Raw genomic sequence first — 25,887 nt, 5'->3', positions numbered from 1 at the left:
TGTGTGACGCTTTTTGTGGACAGAGAAGTAGGTAGAAATTGTGCAATATTTGCTAGACTGCTCCCTACTTAAGGAACAGTGTCAGTGGAAATGTGAAGGTGCAGTGTTGGTGGAAATGTGAAGACCTGATATGTCAGTGATGCAGTATTTTTCAAAAATATCTCCTCTCAATGGATGTTTGCAATGGATGCACACATTCCAGTACTGTCCTATGTGCTGAATTGATCAATGTAATTAAGGGTGGAAAGCCAGAATCTGAGATCAGGTATTTATTTTCAAGTGACATGGCACGAGGATTCTGGCAGACGAGGGCATAAACTTGAATCTCAGTCACTGAATCACACACTTAGATCCCTTCATCTGTGTGCTATAGGGCAACAATGAGGAGGATTTTAGTTGGTCTCCCCTTTACAAGTGTTAAGTTGCTCAGTCCCTAGCATGCGTGAGCCACCTCTACTGGGTAAGTAAAATATTCTCTTGTTTTTCTGCACAGGTCAGTGAGCGCAGGGAAACTGTCAGACCAGCAGGCCAGACCATCGCTGGGTGTCCAATTTTATCAGGGAAGCACCGACAGCCTCAACGCAGAACGCCCAATGGACACAGGTAGGGCTTGCTCATCTCCTAGGGCCAGTATAGGTGCAATTTCCCATTACCTTTTCGGCTCCTTTGACCATAAAAACCCCCACCCACAAAGGTTTCATTTTGAAATTATTGGAGGGTCCTGATGCCATGGGCTTATTGCTTCACTTGGGGAAATTGAAAGTGGACACGGCAAATAGTCTTATGTTCAAATTATTTTATGGCTGAAATTGTACCGACATCATTTCCAGCGCTTTAAACTTTCCTTGTGAGCAGTATAGTGGCTTGAATGGGTTTTGTACATACTGGGTGATTTCAGGCCCTTTATTATTGAGTAAAACGCTTAACATTATGCGATTTTGGTACATGCTCTTTATTTCCCTTTGCAAATGTGTTCAACTGTGACTTAAGAGCACCTAGACGCAGCGCCTGGCAGCACTAAAATATTGGTTGTGGGTGCTCACTGCAACCGTGGTACAGGCTATTGTGTGATAATATGTGGATTTTCTTCTGGAACGAGAATGTCTTCCAAAAATATCAGACTAGATTATCTGCAGAGCTTGACTAGCTATTAATTGACAAATTCATTTTTATTTCATCAGAGTAGCTTTACAAATGGTCTCATTACGATTGTTACAGAATGACCATATGGTAAAGTCAGCCCTGGGTACATCTCTTACTAGTTTGACAGGTTAGAATGGGGAATCACTTGCTAATTTCCACCACTGTCCTGTGACTCTTGGAGGAATTTAAATGGGGTAAAACTCGAGGATTGGTAATAACTCACATCTTGGGGCACGATCTGTGCGCAGCAGAGGGCAGCTTGCGGCCCTTCTTCCTATGTCCCCACCGCAGGTGTGACATCTTGAGTTACGAATTCAGTTGGCTCTCTTTGGCTGCAATTCATTTCAACTTCCCCTGGCAGGGATGGAAAAGGAGTAAGAACAAAAGAATTGTTCCGGAGGGTTTCCACCAGGGCAGTCAAATGTTCCACAATAAACCGAATATTTCAGGTTCAGTGTGTTTTTCTTCTTCTTTAGTACAGTCAGGTGCTGATGCTGCAGTGTCTGGGAACCTGTCACGCTTGGATCTGCTGCCACCTTGTGGCAGGATCTAGAAAGACTTATTGGTGTCACTACAAGGCGTACCATATGGCCCAAGGAACGCCATGGCCAAACTCTCCCCTAACCTTTACTTAGCAGTAATGTATTCCTTCTCACCTGCCATCCTGGGGGTCTGAAATTTTTTAGGGGCTTACACCGGTAGTCGTGCAATTTATTGGACATGATTTCAGACTGCTACATGATTGCTGAAAATCTTTTTTTTCTCACAAATCTTGTAGGGTGTTGCGGCAGTGCGATGGGGACTCCCCCAATGACAACAGGAACAAACCCCAAGGTGGTGATGTTTACAGTGGGGTCCCCGCCCAATAGCTCCACGCCTCCCACCTGCACCCACATGGTCATGAGAGCGAGGACAACTTCTGGTAAGACAAGGATCATGCTATGTTTCAGCGCGGAGGCAGAAAGGGATGTCATGTGAACTCAGTGACAGCCTCTCTCAGTGTAGGCACTTGCCTCTGGAAGTGTATTTTTTCTGGAAGTGTATTTGTAGAGCGCAAATTGCTGCCCGGAGGCGTCCAAGCGCTGGGAGATAACAAAGGCGTGGGGTGTAGCCACCTGCAAGCCTCATTCTATCATTTTGGATTACAGTTTGAACATTAAATGCACGGCAGGGAAAGGGCTCTTGGCTAAAAACACATGTCACGTGGTGTGGATCCCCTCGGCAGCTTTATGTCCATGATTCAGCTCTGGAGTGCCTGAACTGCGGCGTGGGGATGCCTGCCTGCTGCACAGAACTATAGTCTGGCTCGTCACTATAGGGCTGGTACATCGTGTTTGTTATCGACCTCAATGTTTGCTGAGAATACAAGGTATGCACTTTCAAACAGTAACTGCTGACTCTCATTGCATTCTTGTCCTCTCTACTGCCCAAAATGGCCGTGGCCATAAACCTGGAGCAATTAATCACCTTCATGGCCCCCAGATTTCCAAGAGGCTGCGCAACATCTCGGCCAGAGTTCTCCAATAACAGATAAGACTTTCTCCTCCCCTCTTAGCAGCTGGATTAACTCGACCTGCCTCAGATTAGAAAGGGAAACTAAACTGTAACTACAACAGACAGAGGACTTCCATTCTTGTCTCCCCTTCTCCTTTTTGGAGGCCATCTTACACTAGCTAGTCTTCCACTCTGCTGATACTATTATTACTAGTTTATCTTATCCCCACAGCACAGCACTACACCTACCCCCTACTTCCAACATGGAACCCATGGGAAAACACACTTATAAAATAAATTACCCCACCGGGCTCACCCAAAAAAACGCAAAAAAGTTTAAGCACAACTTCTTGAAGTCCCACCCTGAAACCCCCTTTGTAGACACCTACTTCTCCCTCAACAATGGAACGAAGAGCACAGATATCATCCTATACACTACACGCAGAGCACAATGGAGAAAAGCACTCCTTACTCTACTCACCGTCTCGACCACTAGGAAAACTGCCTATGGTGTAACACTCTCAATCACACCATCACAACGCTATCCTGCTAGAGCAACCATCACCATCTACAACAACAGCACCATCTTAATTCAATCCACAGACAGAAACCTAGACCTATTTGACATCCTGTTCCCCACCTTCAAAGAATACTTCTCTAAACCTCAGAGCCCACACCCTCCAGCCTTCATTCCCAAAACCCTGGACTCATCAGCACCTCCTAACACTAACACGCACCCCCTCCCTCCCCCCATTACTCTACTCTATCACCCTCCATCTACAGACACCTCACACCCCTCAACCTTAGACGCCGAACCCACCTCCTCTTGCGTCCCACACACCGCCACAGCCTCGTCCCCTCCCCCACATATCCCGCCAATCACACCTCCGACTAGCCTCTCAGAACACCCCTCCTCCCCTAACTGCACCCAACGCAACATGATTCTCGCTCTTCCCATATCCCCCTGTACACTTTGCACTCCCGTTCCGTCCCGCACACCAATCTTCTCAGAACACTCCTCCTCCCCCAACTGCACCCCACACAACATGACTCTCCTCCTATCTCCCCCCCACACTTGGCCCTCCCGCCACGCCTAGCCTTCACCCCTCCCTCAACCTCTCACCCCCCATTCTCACTCCCCACTATCCCACCTCCACCCCCGCAACCCCCAGCCTCCACACCTCCCCCACTTACCCTTCCCCTATTAGCACTGTCGCCCTGCCCAACAAAGCCAACACCCACCCTAGCACCAACCCTCTCTCTAACTTTTCCAACCCCTTCCCCAGCACCACCTCTCCACCCTGTTCCCCCCCCCCTCTCCAGTAACCTATACTCCTGTTCACCGCCAGTACCCTTCCCCAACTCCGTACCCAACACCAAGCTGGACATGATTATGTCCACCCTCCTCCAAATGAAAGAAGAACTACACACCGTCAAAGAGTTGCTCATCACACACCTCAGACACCCCCCCCACCACCACCTTTATACCTAACAACACTCTCCCCTCACTTCCTACTCGCCTTACCACACAACACGCCCCACTCTGGACCTCTATCCCCTCCCGCAATACCACCAATCGCCCCAGACGCACTACCAATACGCTCTCAGACCATGACATACACACCCTTCTCCACTCTTACGTCTCGGCTCCCCAAAATCGCCTAGCCTCCAACCACCTGTCCATCCCAACGATTCTCTCTAACCCCCTCAGGCACCACACCACACGCATAACACCAGAGGCTCCGTCCCCAACAACCTCAAAAATTTACCCCTCACTATAAAACCTTCCTCCACCCTCTGCGCCCCCAGACTCAAATGCATACTTCTCAACTGCAGATCGGCCCAAAGACATTCCGCAGGGGTCGCCGATCTCATCTTGTCTCTGGAACCGGATCTAGCCATTCTGACTGAAACATGGTTGTCTGATTCTTCTACACCTATCATGGATATCCTAGTCCCCCCCAACTACAGTATCAGTAGACTTGACAGGTCCAAAAAGACAGGCGGTGGAATTGCCTGTATTTACAGAAGCAACCTCTCAGTTATTAAAGCGACAGCCCCCTCTCTTACCTCCTGTGAATACCTCTGCCTTGATGTCATCAGCGAAAGCAAGCCGGTATGCTCACTACACATCATATACCACCCACCTGGGGACAAGCTCTCCTTCTCCCAACAACTCATGGACATAATCTCAACCAACTCAGGACGGCAAAACAGCCACATTTTCCTTGGCGACTACAATCTCCATTGGAATGATCGCTGTGACACAGTGGTGAATAGCCTCAAAAACTTCCTAGACTGCCCTTGATCTCCCCCAAATTTGCAATAGCCCGACCCATGAGAAAGGCTCTATCCTTGACCTCATCATTTCCAAAGAGGACTCTATTCAACTTGAGTCAATCCAACCTTGTGACTGGTCAGATCATCATATTGTCTCCTTCTTCATCAATGAAAAAGTTAAATTTAACCCAGTTCAACCCTCCAAGCCCAAAGTTTGGAAAAGAGACATGAAGAAACTCAACCCAAACTCCTTACCGCCTAACAGCTACAATCTCTTACTTCCTCTGTCCGGCGTTATGGACGTTCAACTGCTGACTGACCATTATTTCAATGCTATGACCACAATAATCAATGAGGCTGCACCCATGCAACTGAAAAGAGTCGCGTCCAAGATCTCCAACCCATGGTATGACGGGAGCCTCAATGAAGATAGACGGGCCATGCGAATGGCAGAGCGCACCTGGAGATCAGCCCCCTCTGCACTGCACCTAAAAACTCTGAAAAAAGAGAGAAACGCCTACTTCAGGAAAATAAAACGCTCAAAGAGATTTCTTCAGCCTCCAGCTCGCCCAAGCAAAAAACCGCCCAAGAAAACTGTTTGAGCTAATCAGAACACAATCCAAAGAACAACCCCAGACACTCCGCACCATGGGCGCTACACCTTCCTGTGAAGACTTCTCTGCTTTCTTTAACCAAAAAACCGACAACATAAGAAGCGATCTCCTCAATGACGCAATCCTTTACTCCAACCCCCAACACACAGCAGTGCCTGAACCAAAGAACAATGCTACATGGTCATCCTTTGGCACCTACTCCGAAGAAGAAATTGGCAGACTGCTCAGCACCCTGAAACCATCAAATCACCTCTCTGACCCCCTTCCTGCTAACGTTTTAAAAGTCTTTACCCTGTCGCTCCTCCCACTTTGGACTAAGATCATCAATAGCTCTCTTCAACAAGGATCCATCCCTAACGCCCTCAAAGTCGGACAAGTCACACCGTTACTAAAAAAAACAACAGGAGATCCCACTGATCTAAACAATTACCGTCCTATTACAAATATTCCCACGCTCGCTAAACTGTTGGAAAAATGCGTACAGCTACAACTGACTAATCACATAAATAATCTCCTCAACCCTCATCAATCAGGCTTCCGAGCAGGGCACAGTACCGAAACTGCTATGACTCACATAGTTGACGACACCCTCCAAATCCTAGACCAAAATGATACCTGCCTCCTCATCCTTCTTAATCTCTCTTCAGCATTCGACACAGTTAAACATGAGAACCTACTCGAACTATTAAACACAAGAATGGGTATATCTGGGACTGTTCTCAAGTGGTTCACTTCCTTTCTACACAACCGTTCTCAACGATTCAAAAGCAACAACCTGATGTCCTCCTCGGTACCTGTATCGTTAGGCGTCCCTCAAGGTTCCTCCCTATCTCCTACACTGTTCAACTTAGTTATGGAACCTCTCACTACTCTGTTACAAGCATCCAATGTTCACTTTCACATGTATGCCGACGACACCCACCTTTATCTCAAAATACAATCCCCCAAGGACATCATGCTTCTGAACTCCACGATCAGAAACACCCAATCCTGGCTTGCAGAGAATCACCTCAAACTCAATGCGTTGAAGACTGAGTTCCTCCTGATCTCACCGCCCGCTAAAATCTCTACCGCTCAAACTTAGCTCAAGCACCTAACTGCTCTCAATGTATAACCTACGGTCGTTGACTCAGCAAAATCTTAAGGCATAACACTTGACGCCAATCTCAACATGCATCAGCACATCAGCAAGGCAACCAAAGGAGCGAACTTCCAAATCAATACCTTGAGAAAACTCAAACCCTTCCTTCCAGCCAAAGACTTTCAAACTGCAGTACAATCTATAGTCATCCCGCACATAGAATACGGCAGCATTGCCCTCTGTGGGCTCCCCCTAACCACAACGGCACCCCTAAGAGCGTCCCTTAACGCTGCAGCGAGACTCATCACTGGTTCAAAAAAACACTTGCATATTTCCCCTGACTTTAAATCCCTGAACTGGCTACCTTTTGAAGCCAGAATACATCTGAAAATCGCCTGCATGACACACAAGACTATACACATGAACTCACCCGCCTACCTCTCTCAAAAGCTGACAATTTCGGGCGGCTCTAGAACTACTAGAAGCACAAACAATCTTCTGCTGAAGCCTCGAAGATTTCGGAAGGTAAAAACCTATAAACGCTCCATCTCAGAAATGGCGCCTAGGATCTGGAACTCACTCCCTCCTGAAACCAGGCTCATCTCCTCCAACAAACTTTTTAAGAAAGAAGTAAAAGCGATCCTCATGGCTAAATACACATGAACTATTATTCTGTATTTCCCAGGACTCCGCGCTGTACTACCTACCTGACCCCTTGGTCTATTTGTATTACTTGTATTATCGACTCACTTGATTGTATACGTTCCCTCTCTGTATATCTTATTTTATATTATTGAAGTACCTATCTGACTTTGCACCTTGTACCTACACCACCTCAAATATTACCTACTGTTGTATTACTGATTCTCCTGCGTGACTATGCACCCTGTACTCTCCTACCGCAACTATGCCTACCTCTATGCTATTTACAAAAGTAGTTTAAGCACGCTTAAACAAGTATATGCTCCCTCTTTTTGTACTTTCATATTATTGGCGTACCTGTTTGACTATGCACCTTGTACCTACACTACCTCAACTATGACCTACCTCTTGTATTTTGACCTACCTATGTAACTATGCATATCGTACCTAACTACCTCAACTATTACCTACTATTATGCTATCACCCCATGTCCTTGTAAAGCGCTCTGATATCTGCAAAGATCTTGTTCGCGCTATATAAAACTTTGAAAATAAATAAATAAAGGGGACCCCTAGAGAGACTGCCTGAGGATTAGTAGGGAAGGTTGAAGAGGAAAGTTTTTAATTGCTTTCGGAATGAAGAGTAGTCGGAGTTGGATCTTAGATGCAGAGGGAGAGTATTCCAGGTTTTGGCTGCGTTAAAGGCAAACGTTCTGCCGCCCGACCTGGTTTTTTTTTATTCTGAGGGGTGTGGCTAAGAAGGTCTGACTAGAGCGGAGGTTTCTGGTGGGTAGGTAATGGGTGATTAGATCCCGGGTGATCACAGGACCTGTGTCCCAGAAAGCCTGATGTGCAATGTACATGGCTTTGAAACATATTCTTTGACGCACTGGTAGCCAGTGAAGGTTGACCAGACCGGACCTCACTGATTGTGATCGGGGAAGTTCGAGCAGTAGACGGGCCGCACAATTTTGTACTATCTGAAGCCTGCATAGGGTGTAATCTGGGGCGCCAAGGTACAACACATTGTTAAAATCCAGGCGGGACTGTATCAAGCCCTGTATTGCTACCTGCTTGGCTTCCATAGGGAGGAGGGGCAAGATTTTCTTAAGCATTTTGAGGAGGCCAAAGCAGGTTGCAGAGAGTTTTGTGGCTTGGGTCTTGAATGAAAGGGAACTGTCCAGCCATACCCCAAGGCTCTTGATGTTGTCCTTGGGTGCTGGAGGGTGGCCTAGTTCGGAGGGCCACAGAGTTGAAGAGGAGGGGGTCGGAGGGTCCCAGAAGCATCAGCTCCGTTTTGTCCCCATTCAGTTAAAGGGATGATAAGGACATCCAGCTTTTTACTTCTTTTAAGCAGTCTCTCAGACCGCCTGACGCAGGTGGGTTGGCTGTCTGCGCCAGTGAGACCACCAGCTGTGTGTCGTCCGGGTAAGAGATGATCTTAATCCCAAAACGGCGGACGGCATCAGCCAGTGGCCTCATATAGATGTTGAAAAGGGCGGGACTTAAGGAGGAGCCCCTCAGTGGCCTACTAGTGGTGACCGCCTCACCGTCAAAGACTCGGAAGGATCTGTCCTCCAGGAAAGATTTAAACCAGCGCCAGGCTTTGTTCTTAATTCCGACGTTGGACATACGGTGCAGCAAGGTGTCATGGCTGACCGTGTCGAAGGCTGCACTGAGATCAAGGAGGATCATTGCCACTGATCCTCCCTGATCCAGGATTTTTCTGGCTTCCTCCATGACCATGAGGAGGGCGGTCTCGTTCCCGTGTTTGGGTCTGAAGCCCGTTTGGGTGGGGTCTAGCAGTTGTGAGTCTTCTAAGAAATTTACCAGATGGTGGTTAATGAATTTTTCTAAGATTTTGCTCCGCCACGGCAGCAGAGAAATTGGCCGGTAGTTGCTGAGGTCTAACGAGTCCAGGTTCGGCTTTTTTAGTAGTGAGCGGACCATAGCTCGTTTCCAGACTGGGGGGACTGTGCCAGAAGTGATCGATGCGTTCAGTACATCCTTGATGATTGAGAGAGTGAGTTGAGATGCTGACATTAGGATGTCTGGAGGGGCTGGATCGTCAGGTGAGCCAGTTTTTATTTTCCGGGCTGTGTTTTCTAGAGTGGCGAGATCAAAAAGAGGGAAGTGATCCAGAGTATGTTGATGCTGGGGAGGAGAGGTGAGTAGAGCTACGTTGGACTGGGTTAGGGAGGTGATGTTGCTGGGGGGAAAGGTAGAGTAGATGGTATTAATTTTTTGATGAAAAAACTCAGCAGCATTGTTGCAATGGGTAATCGATTTTGTAACGTGCAAGCTGGGAGGGGGTTTGGATAATTTTTTCACAATGTGGAAAATTTCTTTGGGTTTTGATTTGACCTGGAGGATTTTGTTCGAAAAATAAGTGGTCTGGGCGGTTTTGATTTCAGCTTTATATTCTCTGATTGATTCTCGGTAACAGAGTTTGCTGCCTGGTGAGTAGTCTAAACGCCAGCGTCTTTCGTTTTTCCTACATAGGCGTTTCTTGTCCCTGAGAGACTCCGTATACCAGGGATCTGTTTTGTGGGCGCGTTTTAGCGTGATTTTATTTTTTGGGAGGGTGTTATCGAGAGTTTGCGTGATCCAGTTAGCATAGGCCTGATTGGCTAGGCCTAGATCCTCATTGTAAGAGGGTTGGTTAATGGAGAGCTTGGAAGACCACTCGTCAACTGAGAGGCGGGACCAGGCTCGGGTAATTTTAGTGGTGGGTCCGTTCTGCAGAGGCTTAAATGTGGTCCATGTGAAGGGCACAAGGAAGTGATCTGTCCACGGGAGAGGGATCGGCGGGTCAGCTGTAAGGTAGGCACAATTGCTAAATAATGGGTCCAATAGGTGGCCCTTGACATCGGTGGGGGTTTTGACATATTGGGTGAGTTGTAGCCCAGCTAGGTCGTCTGTCAGTGTGGTGACTGCCTGATCTGATGTAGAGTCAAAATGCAGGTTGAGATCGCCTAGCAAAGTGAAGCATGACGTGGTGCTAACGCGGTCTGCGACGGTCTGCGGAAGAAGGAGGTGGAATTGCTTAAGGGGACCTGGGGGACGGTAGATAAGAGTTCCGGAGAAAAATTATTCGGTGAGAGGTCAATGCTGACTGCGAGGCACTCAAAGTCGGGGATGGTTTCGGGGATAACACGGCACTGAAACTGCTCTTTATGGATAATTGCTAGACCTCCACCTCTCCCATCAGGCCGGTCCTTCCGGGTCATTTGAAAGCCAGGAGGGAGAGCGCTAGCTAAGGCAGGATCGGAGTCTGTGGTGAGCCATGTTTCTGTTAGGAATAGTATATCCGGGGTGAGTTCTTCTAATAGGGCGATTTCTGTCCTGTGTTTCGGCAGGGATCTGCAATTTAACAGGAGCATATGATACTCGTAGGTTAGTGCTGCTATGGGCTTAGGTTTAAGAGTAGAATTACATTTAGGGCATGTTTGTGGAATGTTTTCAGCTGCATAGCGGTGCCGTGGGCAGTTCGTAGCAGGGGGCCTTAGGCTGTGAAGATTTTCAGCGTTGTAGAGCCTGGTCTCTGGTGTCTGAGGCATAGGGGGTATGGCCCTCGGCCCGGTCTCGGCGCGGACGAGCGCAGACGAGCTTGCCTGGCCTTGTCTGACAGGCAGATAGAGCTAGGAGTAGACTGCCACGTGTCAGGCTTTGCCTCCAAGCACTTGATGCTGCCACCTGCCCTTCCTTTCAGAGGCAGGACATTTGTCTGGGAGTGAGTGCTCACTACTTGCAGACTCCTGGGGTCATTAGTTGGTGAGCTCCAGAGGAGCCACCATAGGAGTGTGAGCTCCAGCATTGTGCTTGCTCGGTTATGCAAACTGTGTATGCCTTGTACATAAAACCTTAATCGTAAAAGGCACGTTTGGTTACGTCTCTGTTATATATGAGGCATAATTTTACCCTGAGCTCTCCTCTTTCATTGTACAGTTCACCATTTCTTCTGGGGATGGTATTGAGTTACAAGGTCCAGTTCTCCCTCCCTGTTGGGCATTACCCTTTTTGTTGTGAGTGGATCGCTCCTCAGGTTTAGGACCTTCTATGCCTCTATATCAAAGTTTGTTAAGGTGTGAGCGCTTCCTCCCAATTGATTTGAATATATCATTGTTCCTTTATCCAGATATTCTGCACTGTAATAAATATGAATACCGCTTCTTGTGTGTTGTTTCAGAATGTATTCACATCATACATAGAATGTTTCACAAGTAGACAGATGTCGAGGCAGCCGACACGTGTTTCCCCCCCATTGTCCATTAGCGTGGGGCTTTCTGAAGGCTGCAGGAGATATAATGGGATATAGTAAGTCATAAATTGCAACTGGGATCAACTGAGTCCATCACCAAGTGCAAAGTGAGGGAAGCAAAGACAAAACACCTGTATCATGTACCATGAGGATATATCTAAGTAGGTGCTTCACAGTTCGAATCAATTGGCAAATATGAACGATGTATTGCGATTTAAAAAGCTGCTGCCAGTTGTTTGCAATCCAGGATAAGTCAGGCGCATGACTTTTTGATCAAAGTAATGTTAGAAGATGGAGCTGGCAGACTCGTTATTTTCATCGGGTTAGTAATATCAAGTGGTTAAAGCAGTCAAGGTCTTATGTGGTCAAAACTGTAAGGCCCCATAGTTGATGGTTAGCATGCTTATCCCGGTGGGGATGGCCGAGTTTCAGGAGTGGTGGTTACTGGTGAGGGAATTGGGTTTGACATATTTATGTAACATTCTTGTCAACACAAGCATATGTATATAGATAAGACAAAGCAAGATACTCATAGGTAAAACCGAACATCAACAATGAGGCAGACTCCGATTATAAATGTCCCACAGTGGTCTGCGATACTCACAGATTTTCCGTTCTGTCCATGCTACAAGTACGTTTTTTTGCAATGTTTTTAATACTATCCCATTTCAAGTTTATCTGCTATATATATTGCTTTGTTTTTGTTCAGATGTAGTGCACTAAGCCGATCTAGCACACTGCCACTAGTGTTTCTCGAGGAACGTTTGTAACAAAGATTGCCTCATTGTTGCCTCGGCCTTTGATAAGATCATCCCTTTTCAAAGGAACTATAATTTGACTTATGGTATCAATGCCCCTTGGTATACGTCAGCTCTTAGAACGGAGAAGGCATTATGTAAAAAATTGGAAAGACGGTGAAGGTGTTAAAAAAAAATACTTGTGACGGGGAGCTGTATTGAGGAACACTTACATGCTACCATCATAACATAAAGATAGCTCGGAAACTATACATCTCAAATCAAATTTCTTAGTCGAAAAACACTTTAAAAAAGTTCTTTAAAGTCCTAAATGATTTTGTAAACCCTAGAGCGTGTTCTCCAGCCATCCAGCAATCTGAGTCTTTTTGTGATTCCTTGGCTAATCACTTTGAGGAAACAGTAAATATAATCTATTAGAATTTTCCCTGTCATCTGGAAGAAACTGGGTGTTCTTTACTTCCTCCTGTCTATGGCGTCCCTAACTTGAGAAAGTTCAAAGAATTCTCCTTGGAAGAAATACAGATGACTCTTGTTTCAGCCAAATCGGGTTCTCCTCTGGATATTTGTTCTGCCAAGATCACTGTTGCTCTCTCCTATCAGTTGGATCCTGCCATACATTCGATATTCCATCTTTCGGTAAACTCTGGAAAAATCTCTACCACTTGGAAAAGCTGATTAAAAAATAAATTAAAAAAAGGCTAATCTAGCATATTCAAACCTCTCTAATTATGGTCTAATCTCATAGCTTCCTTTAATGGGTAAGCTCTTGGACGGACTAATTAACAAACAACTTTCAGAGTTCCTTGAGGCCATCAACATCTTAGACCCATCACAATCGGGTTTCAGAACTGCCCACAGCACTGAGACTGCCTTGGTAGCGGTGACCGACCATATTAAAGGTTCACTAGATGCAAATATACCAGCTCAGCTAATTTTGCTCGACCTGTCGGCTGCTTCTGATACAGTGTCCCATCCCAAACTAATATATAGTCTACAAGAGATTGGCATTCATGGGACAGCCCCAAACTGGCTTGACGATTTTCTGTCCAACAAAACCAAAAACATCTTTTTTGGCTCTTTTAAATCTCGTACCATTTTACTAGACAAAGGGGTACCACAGGACTCTTGTCTTAGCCCTCTGCTCTTCAACATATTTTAAGAGCCTTCAGTTTCGAGATCATTACATATGCAGATGATGCACAGCTATTAATCTCCTTTGAGAAAGACCTAGACAAAACAAAACAATGTTTTTTAGATGGGCTGACAGCAGTTGATATAATGGCATGGATGATAGAAAACGGTCTCCAGCTGAATGCGGAAAAAACTGAGATTATGCTGTTTGGCAAGGCGCAACAAATTTGGACTGCTGACTGGTAGCCAGCTGAACGTGGAATTTTTCCTAAACCCAAGTGGGTGGTTAAGAACTTGAGAGTTCGCCTGGACCAACCTCATACAGTGAAAGAGCAGGTGATGTCTACTTCAGGTTCCTGATACCATATCATGCACTTGTTGAAAAGACCCCCCCCCCCCCCCCCGTCCTTCCACTTTCTGCAAGGAAAAAGATGGTCCAGACCCTTGTGATTAGTTGCTTGGATTACTGCAACATGTTGCTGGCTTCAGCAAACAAGACGTTGCTATAAAAATTACCGTTGGCGCAGAACACCGCAGCTCGACTCATTTGCAATTTGCTAACTGGGCCACGTTCCCCACCCCCCCTTCTTCAGTCCTTGCATTGGCTTCCAGTTTGGAAGAGTATCATTTTAAAATGATGATGTCTTACAAATAAAACCTTACCTGGTACACGCCCAGCTTACTTGGGTACCAAACATAGACACTATTGCCCACCAAGACTTGAGATCAAGTAATAAATCACTGTTAATCATTCCTCGTGTTAAGAGGGCCCGTTTGGGTGGCAGGTCCTTTTCTTATTTGGCTCCTTTATATTGGAACAACCTGCCACACTATATCAGGATCTGTGCGGATCATTTTTGTTTTAGGAAATTACTGAAGACAATTTTGTTCTGAGCTAGCTGCACCACCTGCCTTGTGGCCTGGTTGCGCCGAGATACCCTTTGGGGTGATTCGAGTGCCTTATAAATGACATTAACATAAGATAACATAACCCCATGAGATAATAGAGTCACCAATCCATCTCATAACATTATGTTGATCAAAAAGCTATCTGCCTGGCTTAACCTGTATTGCAGCCAACTGGCCGCACCTTCTTAAATACCGGTACATCATTCATATTTGCCAGTTGATTCTAACTGTGAAGAACTTTCTTAGATATATCCTCATGGAGCATGATACAGTTGTTTTATTATCGCTTCCTCCAATCTGCACTTAGTGATGGACTCACTTGATCCCAGTTGCACTTTTCTCTTACTGTATCCCATCATATCTCCTACATTTCTTCTGGGGATGGCTGCTCCTAAGCAAACTAGAAACCAATGCCTTTGTGCGAATCAATGAAGTGGAAATCTGTGCTATAAATGCATTTCCGATTCGTTTCAGTTGGTTCGAACAGCTCTGGGGGATCTCTGTGCTCCACCAGTGGGCGGGTACACATTGGCTCCCCCCCAGCTGCATACTTGGGCTCCTCCCCGCCAGCGGCAGATGCAGCGCCATATTCAAGGTATATGTCCTATGGAACGTCCCCGCCTAGCCTGGAAGACTTCATTACGTTCGAAGCCCCTGAGCTACCAGAGGAGACCTTGATGGAGGTAAGATTAAAAAAAGTTGTCCGACCGTCTTCTGTATTTGGAAGGGAGGTTCTAACATATTGTAATCATGCCTCCTAAAACATTTAGTGTGTGACCAACAGTTTGTACATAACATGATGGTTTTATGTAGAGGAATAGGTGGTAGCAGTTACTTGAATGCTGGCTGTGGAAACTATTTCACCACTGTATTGCACAAACACTATCAAAATTACATTTGGTCGCCTTGTTGCGCCTGAATTGTGAAGTGATTGCTTAGCTATGGTGAAGATACACATTTCATATAGGAGTTTTGTTAATGTGTTTTAATAAGAAATTAACAGTACTGATCAATAGTCTTATTTCCTTTTTATGGTACACAAGCCACCCAGGCATTAACTGTAAGCTATTTCTGATCTCCTGGTTCATAGAGTTCTTTTGGTTTATTTCTAATAACTTGTGACATGGGCAACTAAATATAGACATTTTTAAATCTGAAAGTAAATGTTATTGCACTATGGATTCATTAGTCACTTTTATTGATTATGTATTTTATTGTTCTACTTTCAGAAATGTGTACCAATACTTGGGCCACATTTAAAACATACAATTTGTTGTGATGAAGAAAAAAAGAATCATTCATTTGTTGTCAGTAGCTATTAAACTCACAATTTTGATAAATGATTCTTCCTGCAGTTTCCTCACCTTAAAAATGTTCTACAGGGTCACCACACTGATTTTGGACATGTATTCCCCTGCAATAGCTCTCCAGCACCACCTGGTAGAGCCATGCACGTCAGTGGAGACATTGCGCACCCAAGAAGTTACAACATTGGTGCATACAATAGAGTTTTGATAGATTACAGCAGGTCTATAATGCAGCTGTTGAAGATTTCCAAACAGTCTGGGGGGCCGTTAGAGGGCGCACTGCGGAATGGCTGGCTCCTGAGGCAACTCCCCCGGACGGGTGACTGTTGCCGCAAAAAACGCTGTGCTGCTGGCAGCGCTATAAATTCTATTAGAAGATATCAGCGTCGGAACACCTGGGCAATGACCAGCGGGTGTCATTGTGCCGATAATCGCTTGAAGAGCCGCTTGTGAGGCAAAAAGGGTGAGCACTGCGGCCGATGTCCCAAAATGGCGGCGCCTGCGATATGAAGCGGAGCAATGAGGAGCTTCTACGGCGTATGGGGTCTGTCCTAACGTGATCCCTGAAGACTCTCTGGGACTTAGCAAGGCTGTAAGAGGGAGCGACCGACACCTCACCACGTAACACGCTGCATGTGAGTACCCAGAGGGATGCGTTGCACGAGGCATCGTTAGTGGGCAAAATGGCGGCTCCGGTGGAACGCAAAGAGACTGAGACCGTGATAAGACTGTAAAAGGAGCGAGGACAATATTTTAATGCCTGTACCCACTGTATACAACAACCACCCGATACAAGACGCTCTGCACCTGCATCCAACCTGTGATTGCAACTGATGCGTCTCGGTGTAGCGCTACTCACGAAGCGGCAAGACACGATGGATATGATTTAACATGGCGGACTGGCGTTGCTATAGGGCTCCCAGGGCAAACATAAATACTGTGCTCCAAATTCCTGCCGGCTCGGAGATCCTAAAGTAACTTACACAATACATACGTGTACAGTCTATAGTACACTGCGATATGGGCTATAAGCATTAATAACGGCGAAGGTGCGTTATGAGGTGGCTGGGGCACGGGTCCCCGTCCGCACACGATGTTACGCCTGCCTGCCTGACTGGCATGGACACTGAGAAAGGAGACGTGCTTTGCCAAAACCGTACTCTTACTCGAGCGCTATACCACACTGGCGCGCAGCCCATGGATCCAACGCCCCTGAGAGGAAGTCCGTTGCAGCTCATCGCCCGGGACAACCGGGAGCGCAAATCTTATATTGGAGCGGAGCCCGAGGCCACCGGCTGTACTGCTGGTATGGCCCCATATGCGTAATTGGCTATTGAACTGAGCGTTCCTGCGTGACGGAGAGCTGGAGTGTGCTACTCGCAAAACTGTCGACCTGGTCATCGCCCCCTGGCATCTGTTCCATTACAACTACATCACAACTCTAGTGGCCCTGTTGTCTCCGTGTGACCTCAACAACTAGAGCACTCTCCACCATTAGCGTTGTCCCGCGTGGAAGCTGGAGCCTACCGTGCCATGCAAACAAGATGGGTAAGCCGGAGAAACAGCAACCGAAGCTCCAGTTTGAGGCAAAAAAACAAAACAAGGGGGCCGCTGCCCTGTCAGAGACAGAGGGGGAAAATGATACAGAAGAGGGGAAAGGTATAGAGGGCGTGCTCCGAGCCAAAGAGCGCAGTCTACAAGAAATGAATGGGAAACTGGATAATCTAACGCAAAGAGTGGACAACATGGCCGCCAAATTGGACAAACACGGAGAGAGACTAGTAGAGGCGGAAACGAGACTGTCGGCGGTAGAGGATGAATCCAGTAACACCACTAAGTCCTGCGCCAATATGGAGAAACCGTTGGAAGTACTACGTAACAAGACAGAGGATTTGGAAGCGCGGTCCCGCCGCAATAATGTTCGTATAGCAAGCCTTCCGGAATTGACGAACACTGGGAAAATGGAAAAAATATGTGGAAGATCTAATTAAAGACCTCTTCGGAGACTGGGAGTTGTCGCCAGTGTTCCGGGTGGAGCGAGCACATCGCTCCCTTGGGCCTCGACCAAAGCCCGGTGCTCCCCCACGCATCATCATTGCTCGTCTGCTGAATTACAGGGACAGAGATACGGTCCTCAGACTGGCACGGGAAAAGGGAGACATCACTCATCAGGGTAATACATTGGAATTCTACCCGGATCACACCATGGCAGTCCAACTGGCCCGCAAAGAATACCACCCAGCAAAGAAAAAGCTATGAGACCTGGCCGTCGAATACTCCATGCTCTACCCAGCAAAACTCAAAGTAACCCATGCAGGCCGCTCCACGATACTTCCCACGCCGCAAGAAGCCCATGACTATATAAAAAAACTAGGGACTCTTTGGGAGTTTTTTCCTATGCCTCACAGTTGCTTTATTTTTTGTAAGTCGATAGTGATCGGGCGAACTGCACTATTGATACTATTTGCAGTGGTCCCGCACCTGAATGTCGCTGACATCTACCTTTTTGAACTGCCAGACGGTAGGGTGTTCCGAAAACTGGGCAGCCCACTATGTGCCAACTCTAAAACACCCAACTATAGTTATATGCACGTAAGATGTCTTACTACTATACATACTGCCTTTGTTTACATGACAGACAAGTTGCGACTTAACAATGGAACTAAATCACCATGGCCTGGGTGGGGATGATTGGATCCAGGCGATATTGCTAGATATGACCAAATGCTGAAATGTTATATGATGTCACACCCCATTGCAAAATGTCCATTGCACCGGTTGTTCTATGATTTGCAGCACTACGTTCACGTTTGTTAACACCTTGGGTGCTAGTGATATTTTCCTCCTGTGCTGAATATTATATTTTCCCATTGTTCATGACAAGGTCAGCTCGTCATAAGCACAGCTCAACTGTGCCTCATGACGAGCTGAGCTCGTCATGAGCAGGGAAGGGGTTAATTGAAGCAGGGCACCCATCCACATCCACAATGTGGATGGAGATGTGCGCACCTGGTGGACCCTCTATGTGGGTGTCCCCCAACACAAGTTTCTTCTACAGTTTAACTAATTTAGGGATATGGCTTTGGCAAGGTTGGGATGCTGAAGTGGGAGGGGGGAGGGAGGGGGCATTTGGGGCTGTTACGCACAGATCACTGTACCTGAGACGCATTGCAAACTCCAGATCACACAGAATGAACGTCATTATTGATTACCTTGTTCTTGATGCTCTACCAAATCATAAGATACTTAAGAGTGGGTCACCAAGTTAATGTGTTACAAATATTTTACTCGCTAATGTGGTAAAATCGGCGCAGCTGAACCTAATCACCTGGAATGTGTGGGGTTTAAATAGCCCAAAACAAATCTGCCAAATATTTGCTTATTTTAATAGGCTCCAGGTGGATATTGCATTTCTCCAGGAGACGCATATTGCAGCTAACGCACCAACAACACTAGGTAATAGATGGGCTGAAGCAGTACACAGCTCGATTTATTCCTCCTATTCTCGAGGTGTGAGTATTCTCAAAAGCAAGGGAGTTCACTTCAAGGTCTCGAGTGTTCTAAAGGATACGGAAGGTAGATATGTCATAGTGATTGGCATTATTCGTAATCAAAATGTAGCGTTAATAAACACATATGGTCCAAACATAGACAAACTTTGGTTCTACACTAAACTATGGCACACCATTTCTGAATTACACGTAGTGAACCTAGTGTGGGGGGGGGGGGGGGGGGGGGGGGGGGGGGGTGATTTCAATATTGCCCTGAAGGATGGACTAGACCGCTCACCAAATACTGCGGAACCACACAAAAGGGCGCTAGCGGCGCTACAGGATGCTATAATAGATTTACGTCTAAGCGACATTTGGAGGACACAACACCCAGACCACTCAGAAGCCACACACATAACTGCAGCGCACAATAGCTGGTCGAGAATTGACTACTGGTTAGGGACGGGAGAGGTTTCTCTATGGACGACCTCCATTAAGCACTTACCGCGCACACTTTCTGACCATAGCCCGGTGCTACTCTCCTTACAAATGCCATATTACACCCCTCCTCCCTTCACCTGGAAGTTTATTACCACGGCACTCCTAGGCTCCGTATATACAGACACCATTCACACAGCTATAGTGGAATATTTTGACCTCAACGCTCCAACAACTGCGGACCCGGGGCTGTTATGGGAAGCATTTAAAGCGACAATAAGGGGGAAATGCATTAGCACCACTGCGGGAATCCTTAAAGATATTAGGCAGCAATTACATATTTGGGAATCCAAATTGTGTGAGTTAGAGCAACGATATGAACACTCAAGAGACTCCACCATACTCGGTGAAATAAAGACGGTTCTGTCAGAACACCAGGAGTATGCCACTGATGAGCTTAACTATGTCTCGAAACGCTAGACGGCGAGGGCATACGGGGAGGGAGGTAGACCTGGTAGGGCCCTAGCTCAAAAAATCTGCACTGGACATGCCCCACAATACATTTACACGGTAAGAGACCCTGTGGGCACTGTCAAGTACGACATGAAGGGCATACTGGATGAATTTAGAGTCACTTATGGGCAACTGTATGAATCGCGCCTCACTGTGTCGACGGCTGACATGCTAGACTACATGGCGGATATGGAAATTGCATGGCTGTCAGATGTGCATAGAACTCTTGAACCGCTCCCTGAGGGAGGGTTGGTCCCACAGGCATGGAAGCAGGCCATGGTGATCCCCCTCCTCAAAAAGCCGGGCTCTGACTCCGAGGTGTTGGCCAATTACAGGCCTATTTCGCTTCTTCCAGCGTTAGCTAAAATTACGGAAAAGCACGTACATAGCACGCTTTCCGCCTTTCTGGAGACGAACAATTTGCTGCACCCTTCACAATCTGGATTCCGGCCCAATGTGAGCACCGAGACTCGGTGCGGTCTTTAATTGTTTCGGCAGAACAGCCTTAAATGCAACTCCGACAAGTCGGAGGTGCTGTTCTTTGGCTGTACCTTAGACCCGGATTGGCAGGCATGGTGGCCGAACGACATGTTCCCTCCAGCACAGGCATCCCAGGTGGCACAAAACCTGGGTGTTAAAATTGATAACAATCTGACAATGATATCTCAGATTCTGGGCCTCTCGGGCACATGCTTCGGAATCTTAAAGATGCTGCGAAAGTTCCTCCCTTTGCTCACTGAAGGGCATAGGAAGATAACGGTGCACGCTCTGATTGGCTCAAGATTAGATTATGCCAACGCTCTCTACTTGGGTCTCCCAGATTATCTTGTGCAGCGGCTCCAGGTTGTGCAGAATGCGGCGGCGCGTGCCATTTTTGGCCTCCGCAGACGAGACAGAGTGTCCGGCTTGCTACAGTCACTCCACTGGCTGCCTATCCGAAAGCGGATAGTTTTTAAGGCATTGACGCTGGCCCATAAGGCGCTCTTTGGCTCGGGAGCGAAATACCTTCAGCGCAGGCTTGCCCTCTATCGTCCAACTAGAGCTCTCCGTTCGGAGTCTTTGTTTCTCGCGGTGGTTCCCCGGGTCAGGAAGGCCCGGGTGGAGGGGGGGCTCCTTCAGTGTGAGGGCACCCCAGCTTTGGAATACCTTGCCACTGGCTCTACGATGCACTTCGAATCTGTTGTCCTTTAGGAAAAATTTAAAAACCTGGCTTTTTACTCTTTAGTTATGTTATTCTGTTTGGTCTGTAAATCCTCTTTTCTGCTATGTTTTTCTTTCTGAGTTGCCAAACAAAGCGCCGGGACACTCCGTTGGAGTAGCCGTGCGCTATAAAAATAAAGTATAACATAACATAACATAACATACCTATCCCGTCCTGTCACGGTTGAGGAAGTCACCAACATAATTAAAGCCCTCCCTAACGGCAAAGCGCGGGGACTGGATGGATTTACCGGCGAGTTTTATAAGGCATTTGCGGATTTGTTAGCCCCACATCTGGTAAGAATGTACGGAGATGCTCATGAAAAGCAAACTCTTCCAGCGTCTCTTCGAGAAGCAATGCTTGTGGCGCTGCTGAAGCCGGGTAAAGATCAGGAAAACTGCGATTCATACAGGCCATTATTACTTATAAACGTAGATACCAAGATTATTGCAAGTGTAATTGCTTCACGGGTCAAGCCCTCGATGCCGTTGCTGGTTAGGCCGGATCAGTCTGGCTTCATACCAGAGAGGTCCACGACACACAATACACAAATGCTATTTGCACTATCTCATTACCTGTCACCCGAGACCAAAGCTGCGGCGGTGCGGTTAGATGCCTCCAAGGCCTTTGACACGATTGAATGGACATATTTACATGCAGTGTTGCAGCGCTTGGGCTTTCCGATCATGTTCACGCAATGGATATCGATGCTATATACTGACCTCTCGGCCCGCGTAAAAGGGAACGGCTACGTCTCGGACCCGATCAAAATAGGCAGAGGAACAAGGCAGGGATGCCCCCTGTCCCCAATGCTATTTGCACTGGTACTAGAACCACTTGCATGCAAGATTAGGCAACACCATCATCACACGGCACTCCATTCCCAACACGACCCCTCCACCCCTCCACATATCCTTGTATGCGGATGATATGGTGCTTTATGTTAGAGATCCGGCCCAAAACCTCAATCCCTTACTGCGTGAATACATAACATTGGGTCAAGATTCAGGCCTGCAAATTAACTGGTCCAAGTAATAGCGTTATCAGATAGCACAGTTTCATTTGCATTGGATTACCCGCTAGAGTGGCGGGAGGAACCCACGCGATATCTAGGCATTTGGTACGACAGAGACCCTGAACTGGTCATCCGCACAAATTATGGGAAGGTCATTTCCGGTTTGGAGGAGAAAATTAACCGCTGGAACAAGTGTCCACTTTCACTAGCGGATAGGGCCATAGTAAAAATGGTACTTCTACCTAAATTCCTCTATTTATTCAACAACATCCCCATTAAGCCGCCAGCGGAAGTCTTCCGCAATATATACAAATTAGTCCTCAATCTCATCTGTAGTAAGTGTAAAGAGGAGTCCCCGCAAAGAGAACGTGTTGTGTGAAGCACACACTGACACAATTATAAGACAAAAACAATTAATCAAAAATAATCGCAGGTTACTCATAACAAGTATTGTCATTTATTTAACAACACTAGGTTTAAGTCAATAAGACATTACATTCATACATGTTAAGTGAATAGCCCCAAACGGGAGAAAGGAGAGGGGAGAGAAAAAAATTGTGCTTAAAGAGGTGTAAAGTCAAAAAAAGTACACAGAGTCGTAGAGAAGGGGTTATTTGCAGTCTTCAAATCACAAGTGGAATTATTCCATGAAACACAAAGCCTACACAATTGTGGCGTACATTGTATCACTATTAACCTGGGGACATTCAACGGTCACATACATAGTTCAGTGTAGTCAGGGGAATGTGCCGGAGGTCCCAAAGGAGAAGGAAAGTCGTCAACCTGGGGACATTCAATGGTCACATACATAGTTCAGTGTAGTCAGGGGAATGTGCCGGAGGTCCCAAAGGAGAAGGAAAGTGGTCGACGTTTCGACCCCTAACCGTAGGCTACATTAGGTCCTTTAACGGGGTCTTCATCAGGACAGGTGCAGGGGGAGGGGAAGACGAAGTAGGGTGGGGCAGTCCTTTCTGTGAAATTAAAAAACCAAGGTCAATTCAATGAATTCAAGTGACCTAACAGTCATTATCCTGTCTAGCAGAGTACTTTATTTATGAAGTGAAACTAAACCATGGAGTCCGAGCCTGAAAAAGCCTCCGGACAAGGAAAGTGAGAGAGAGCAAGCATAGAGTCATGCTCAAACTCAATGATATAAATCATGCTTGCAGAGTGAAAAATATTAACCAGCCAGGACTTTAAAAACAACGTGGTAAAAGAACCCTATTCAGTAAAGACTTACTTCAGCTTAGAACAATCAAATTGCTGAAGTAAAGTTGCTATTCCAGGTAAGACAAGCTGCTCCGAGGATACACCAACTGTCGGTTAGAGGTGTAACAATGTTATTAGTCTATTAGTGAAATTAAGCAAAACGTACACATAACAGTCTACAATTCCAAATATAACTTACATTAGCTACACAGGAGTAATTACGCTGGTAGTTTATGCGATTCGGATGTGGTGCCTGATGTCACTTTGCCTCACGAGATATCACTGTTGGGAAGTTTTGACACCCTAATTAGTAACATACTTATGTGGTTGAACGTCTTAAAAATCACTACATAAAGCTAAAAAGTCATACCTTAGGAGAATGCTGATAGAGCCAATTATATTTGTGTGGGCAAAACCAAAAGGGATTCTGTTGTAACACTGTTGCGTGTTCAATCGCTGTGAAAAAGTAAGACAAGCGATATTGGTAACATAGTGGATTGAAACAGTAAAACTGCTCCGAGTAAAGAGCCAAAGTGCCCCGTAGCATACCTTATTGGAAAAACTTTTTCTATTGGCGACAGGGCAAAGCTAATTGAGACAACCCTTCTAGGTACACAAGGAGGATTCCGCCATATTTCAACGTCCCGTTAGAAATGAAAGCTCCGTGATAGATGAATCCTAAGAAGGAAACAAATCACGGGTCAAGGAGGACGGGAGTGTTAATTGAATCTCGACCGAGAAATCATTGTTTAAAAGCTGTTCAGGCGATTTTACTTACTGAACCACGAAGAGGCGCAGTCGAGGAAGTCCGACTCGTCCCTGCAAACTCCGCCGGCAGCTACGCGGAGTTGGGGGCGGAGCTACTCTTAGACTGTGTTCAAGGACATGGAAGAGTTACTCAATGGCTACAAGTATGTCGGTGCTACAAAGTCGACTCCAGATCTAAAACAATATTCGGTATTGATAGGGGAAATTACATATATTTAATATAGGTAATTATGAAACGAACCCTTTCAATATTTGGTGGCGTGTGAAAGGGTACCGTGAGTCATTAGACCAACGAAGGGATTTTTGGGACATAAGTAATTGTCTTGCATGCTAGTATAAACGAATACCCATTTTATAATACAGGAAAAATAAATGACAAATGATTCCAAAAGTACAGCTCGTGCACTTCTCTGACATGAAAGTGAAAACGAGCGCACACACTCCAGGCATTTTATAAAAACCTTGTGGAGCAGCTCATACCATTCTCTTGCATATTAGTATAAACAGGTACACATATTATGATATAGGACAATTAAAGACCATTGATACCTAAGGTACAGCTCGTGCACTTCTCTAGCATGAGAGTGTAAACGAGCGCACACATTCCTGTACAAAGATTTAATAAGAACCTTGTGGACCAGATGCGAATAAGGTAACTAGTGCATTTCTCAAGCATAAGTACAAATTATGAAGGCAAACACTAGGGCACAACAACAGTAATCGGATACATCATCCTAATGCTGCTAATTGTGCCAGGCTACTGTCTTGTTCGTTCAGCCCATTTGTTATAGAATCCAAAAGGGATATCCATTTGGATTCACGTGTATTCAGGATAGTAGGTAAATTACCCCCTCTTCTTCCCAAGGACACCTTCTCAATGACCAACCATTTTAAATCAGACACCATGTGTCCAGCGGTTTGCCAATGGTCTACCAAAGGGGCACCCAGCACCTTGCATCGTAGTCTGCTGCAGTGAGAGGAGATGCGAGATTTGATTTTTTGTTGCGTTTGTCCGACATATATTTGATTGCATGGGCATACTATGATGTAAATTACACTACTTGTATTGCAATTGTTGTGGTGCTTTAAGGTATAGACCTTATCGCCATGTGCAAAAGTCTTTGTCTGGATGGTGGTCTCGCATGCAGTACATGTGCCACATCTGTAGTGTCCGATCACTGGTGGAAGATTCCATAGAGTTGTAAGCGTAGGAGGACTCACTGGTTCCAAATATGAGTGTACCACCATGTCTCGTATATTTTTGGCCCTTTTGAAAGAATGAAGGGGGAGGTGTGGTTGTTTGATCTCTTCTGCTATCAGAGGCCAGTTCTTGTTAATGATTTGTTTCACTTCATTACTTCTTGTTGTAAAAGTGGTGACACAGATCATTCGATTTTGCTCTGTTAGATCACGAGTTTCTGGATTCAGTAGGCTCTCCCGTGGATTGTACCACGCTCGTTTCCTGGCGCGTCTTACCATTCGGGCAGGGTAACCACGAGATACAAGGCGCTCATTCAGGTTCTCAGATTCCTTGATGTAGTTGGCTCGTGTCGAGCAATTTCTCCTAATTCTGAGAAATTGGCCGATGGGTAAATTGTCTTTGAGGCCTCTGGGATGATGGCTCTCATATTG

At 46.3% G+C, this 25,887-nt stretch overlaps 1 protein-coding gene across 1 annotated transcript in view; it reads left to right on the top strand.

The window, feature by feature from the left end:
* Positions 1–25,887, top strand: part of ULK2 (unc-51 like autophagy activating kinase 2) — a 480,539-nt gene that overhangs the window by 322,166 nt on the left and 132,486 nt on the right. The window contains exons 17-19 of the mRNA XM_086948387.1: positions 494–603; positions 1,922–2,065; positions 14,788–14,996. Of these exons, the coding sequence (XP_086804513.1) occupies positions 494–603; positions 1,922–2,065; positions 14,788–14,996 (463 nt within the window). The remainder of the gene's footprint in view (positions 1–493; positions 604–1,921; positions 2,066–14,787; positions 14,997–25,887) is intronic.

The sequence above is a fragment of the Lissotriton vulgaris genome, unplaced genomic scaffold (assembly GCF_964263255.1).
Source record: "Lissotriton vulgaris unplaced genomic scaffold, aLisVul1.2 SCAFFOLD_740, whole genome shotgun sequence".
In the NCBI taxonomy this organism is placed as follows: Eukaryota; Metazoa; Chordata; class Amphibia; order Caudata; family Salamandridae; genus Lissotriton; species Lissotriton vulgaris.
This window is presented reverse-complemented; position numbering and strand designations above follow the sequence as displayed.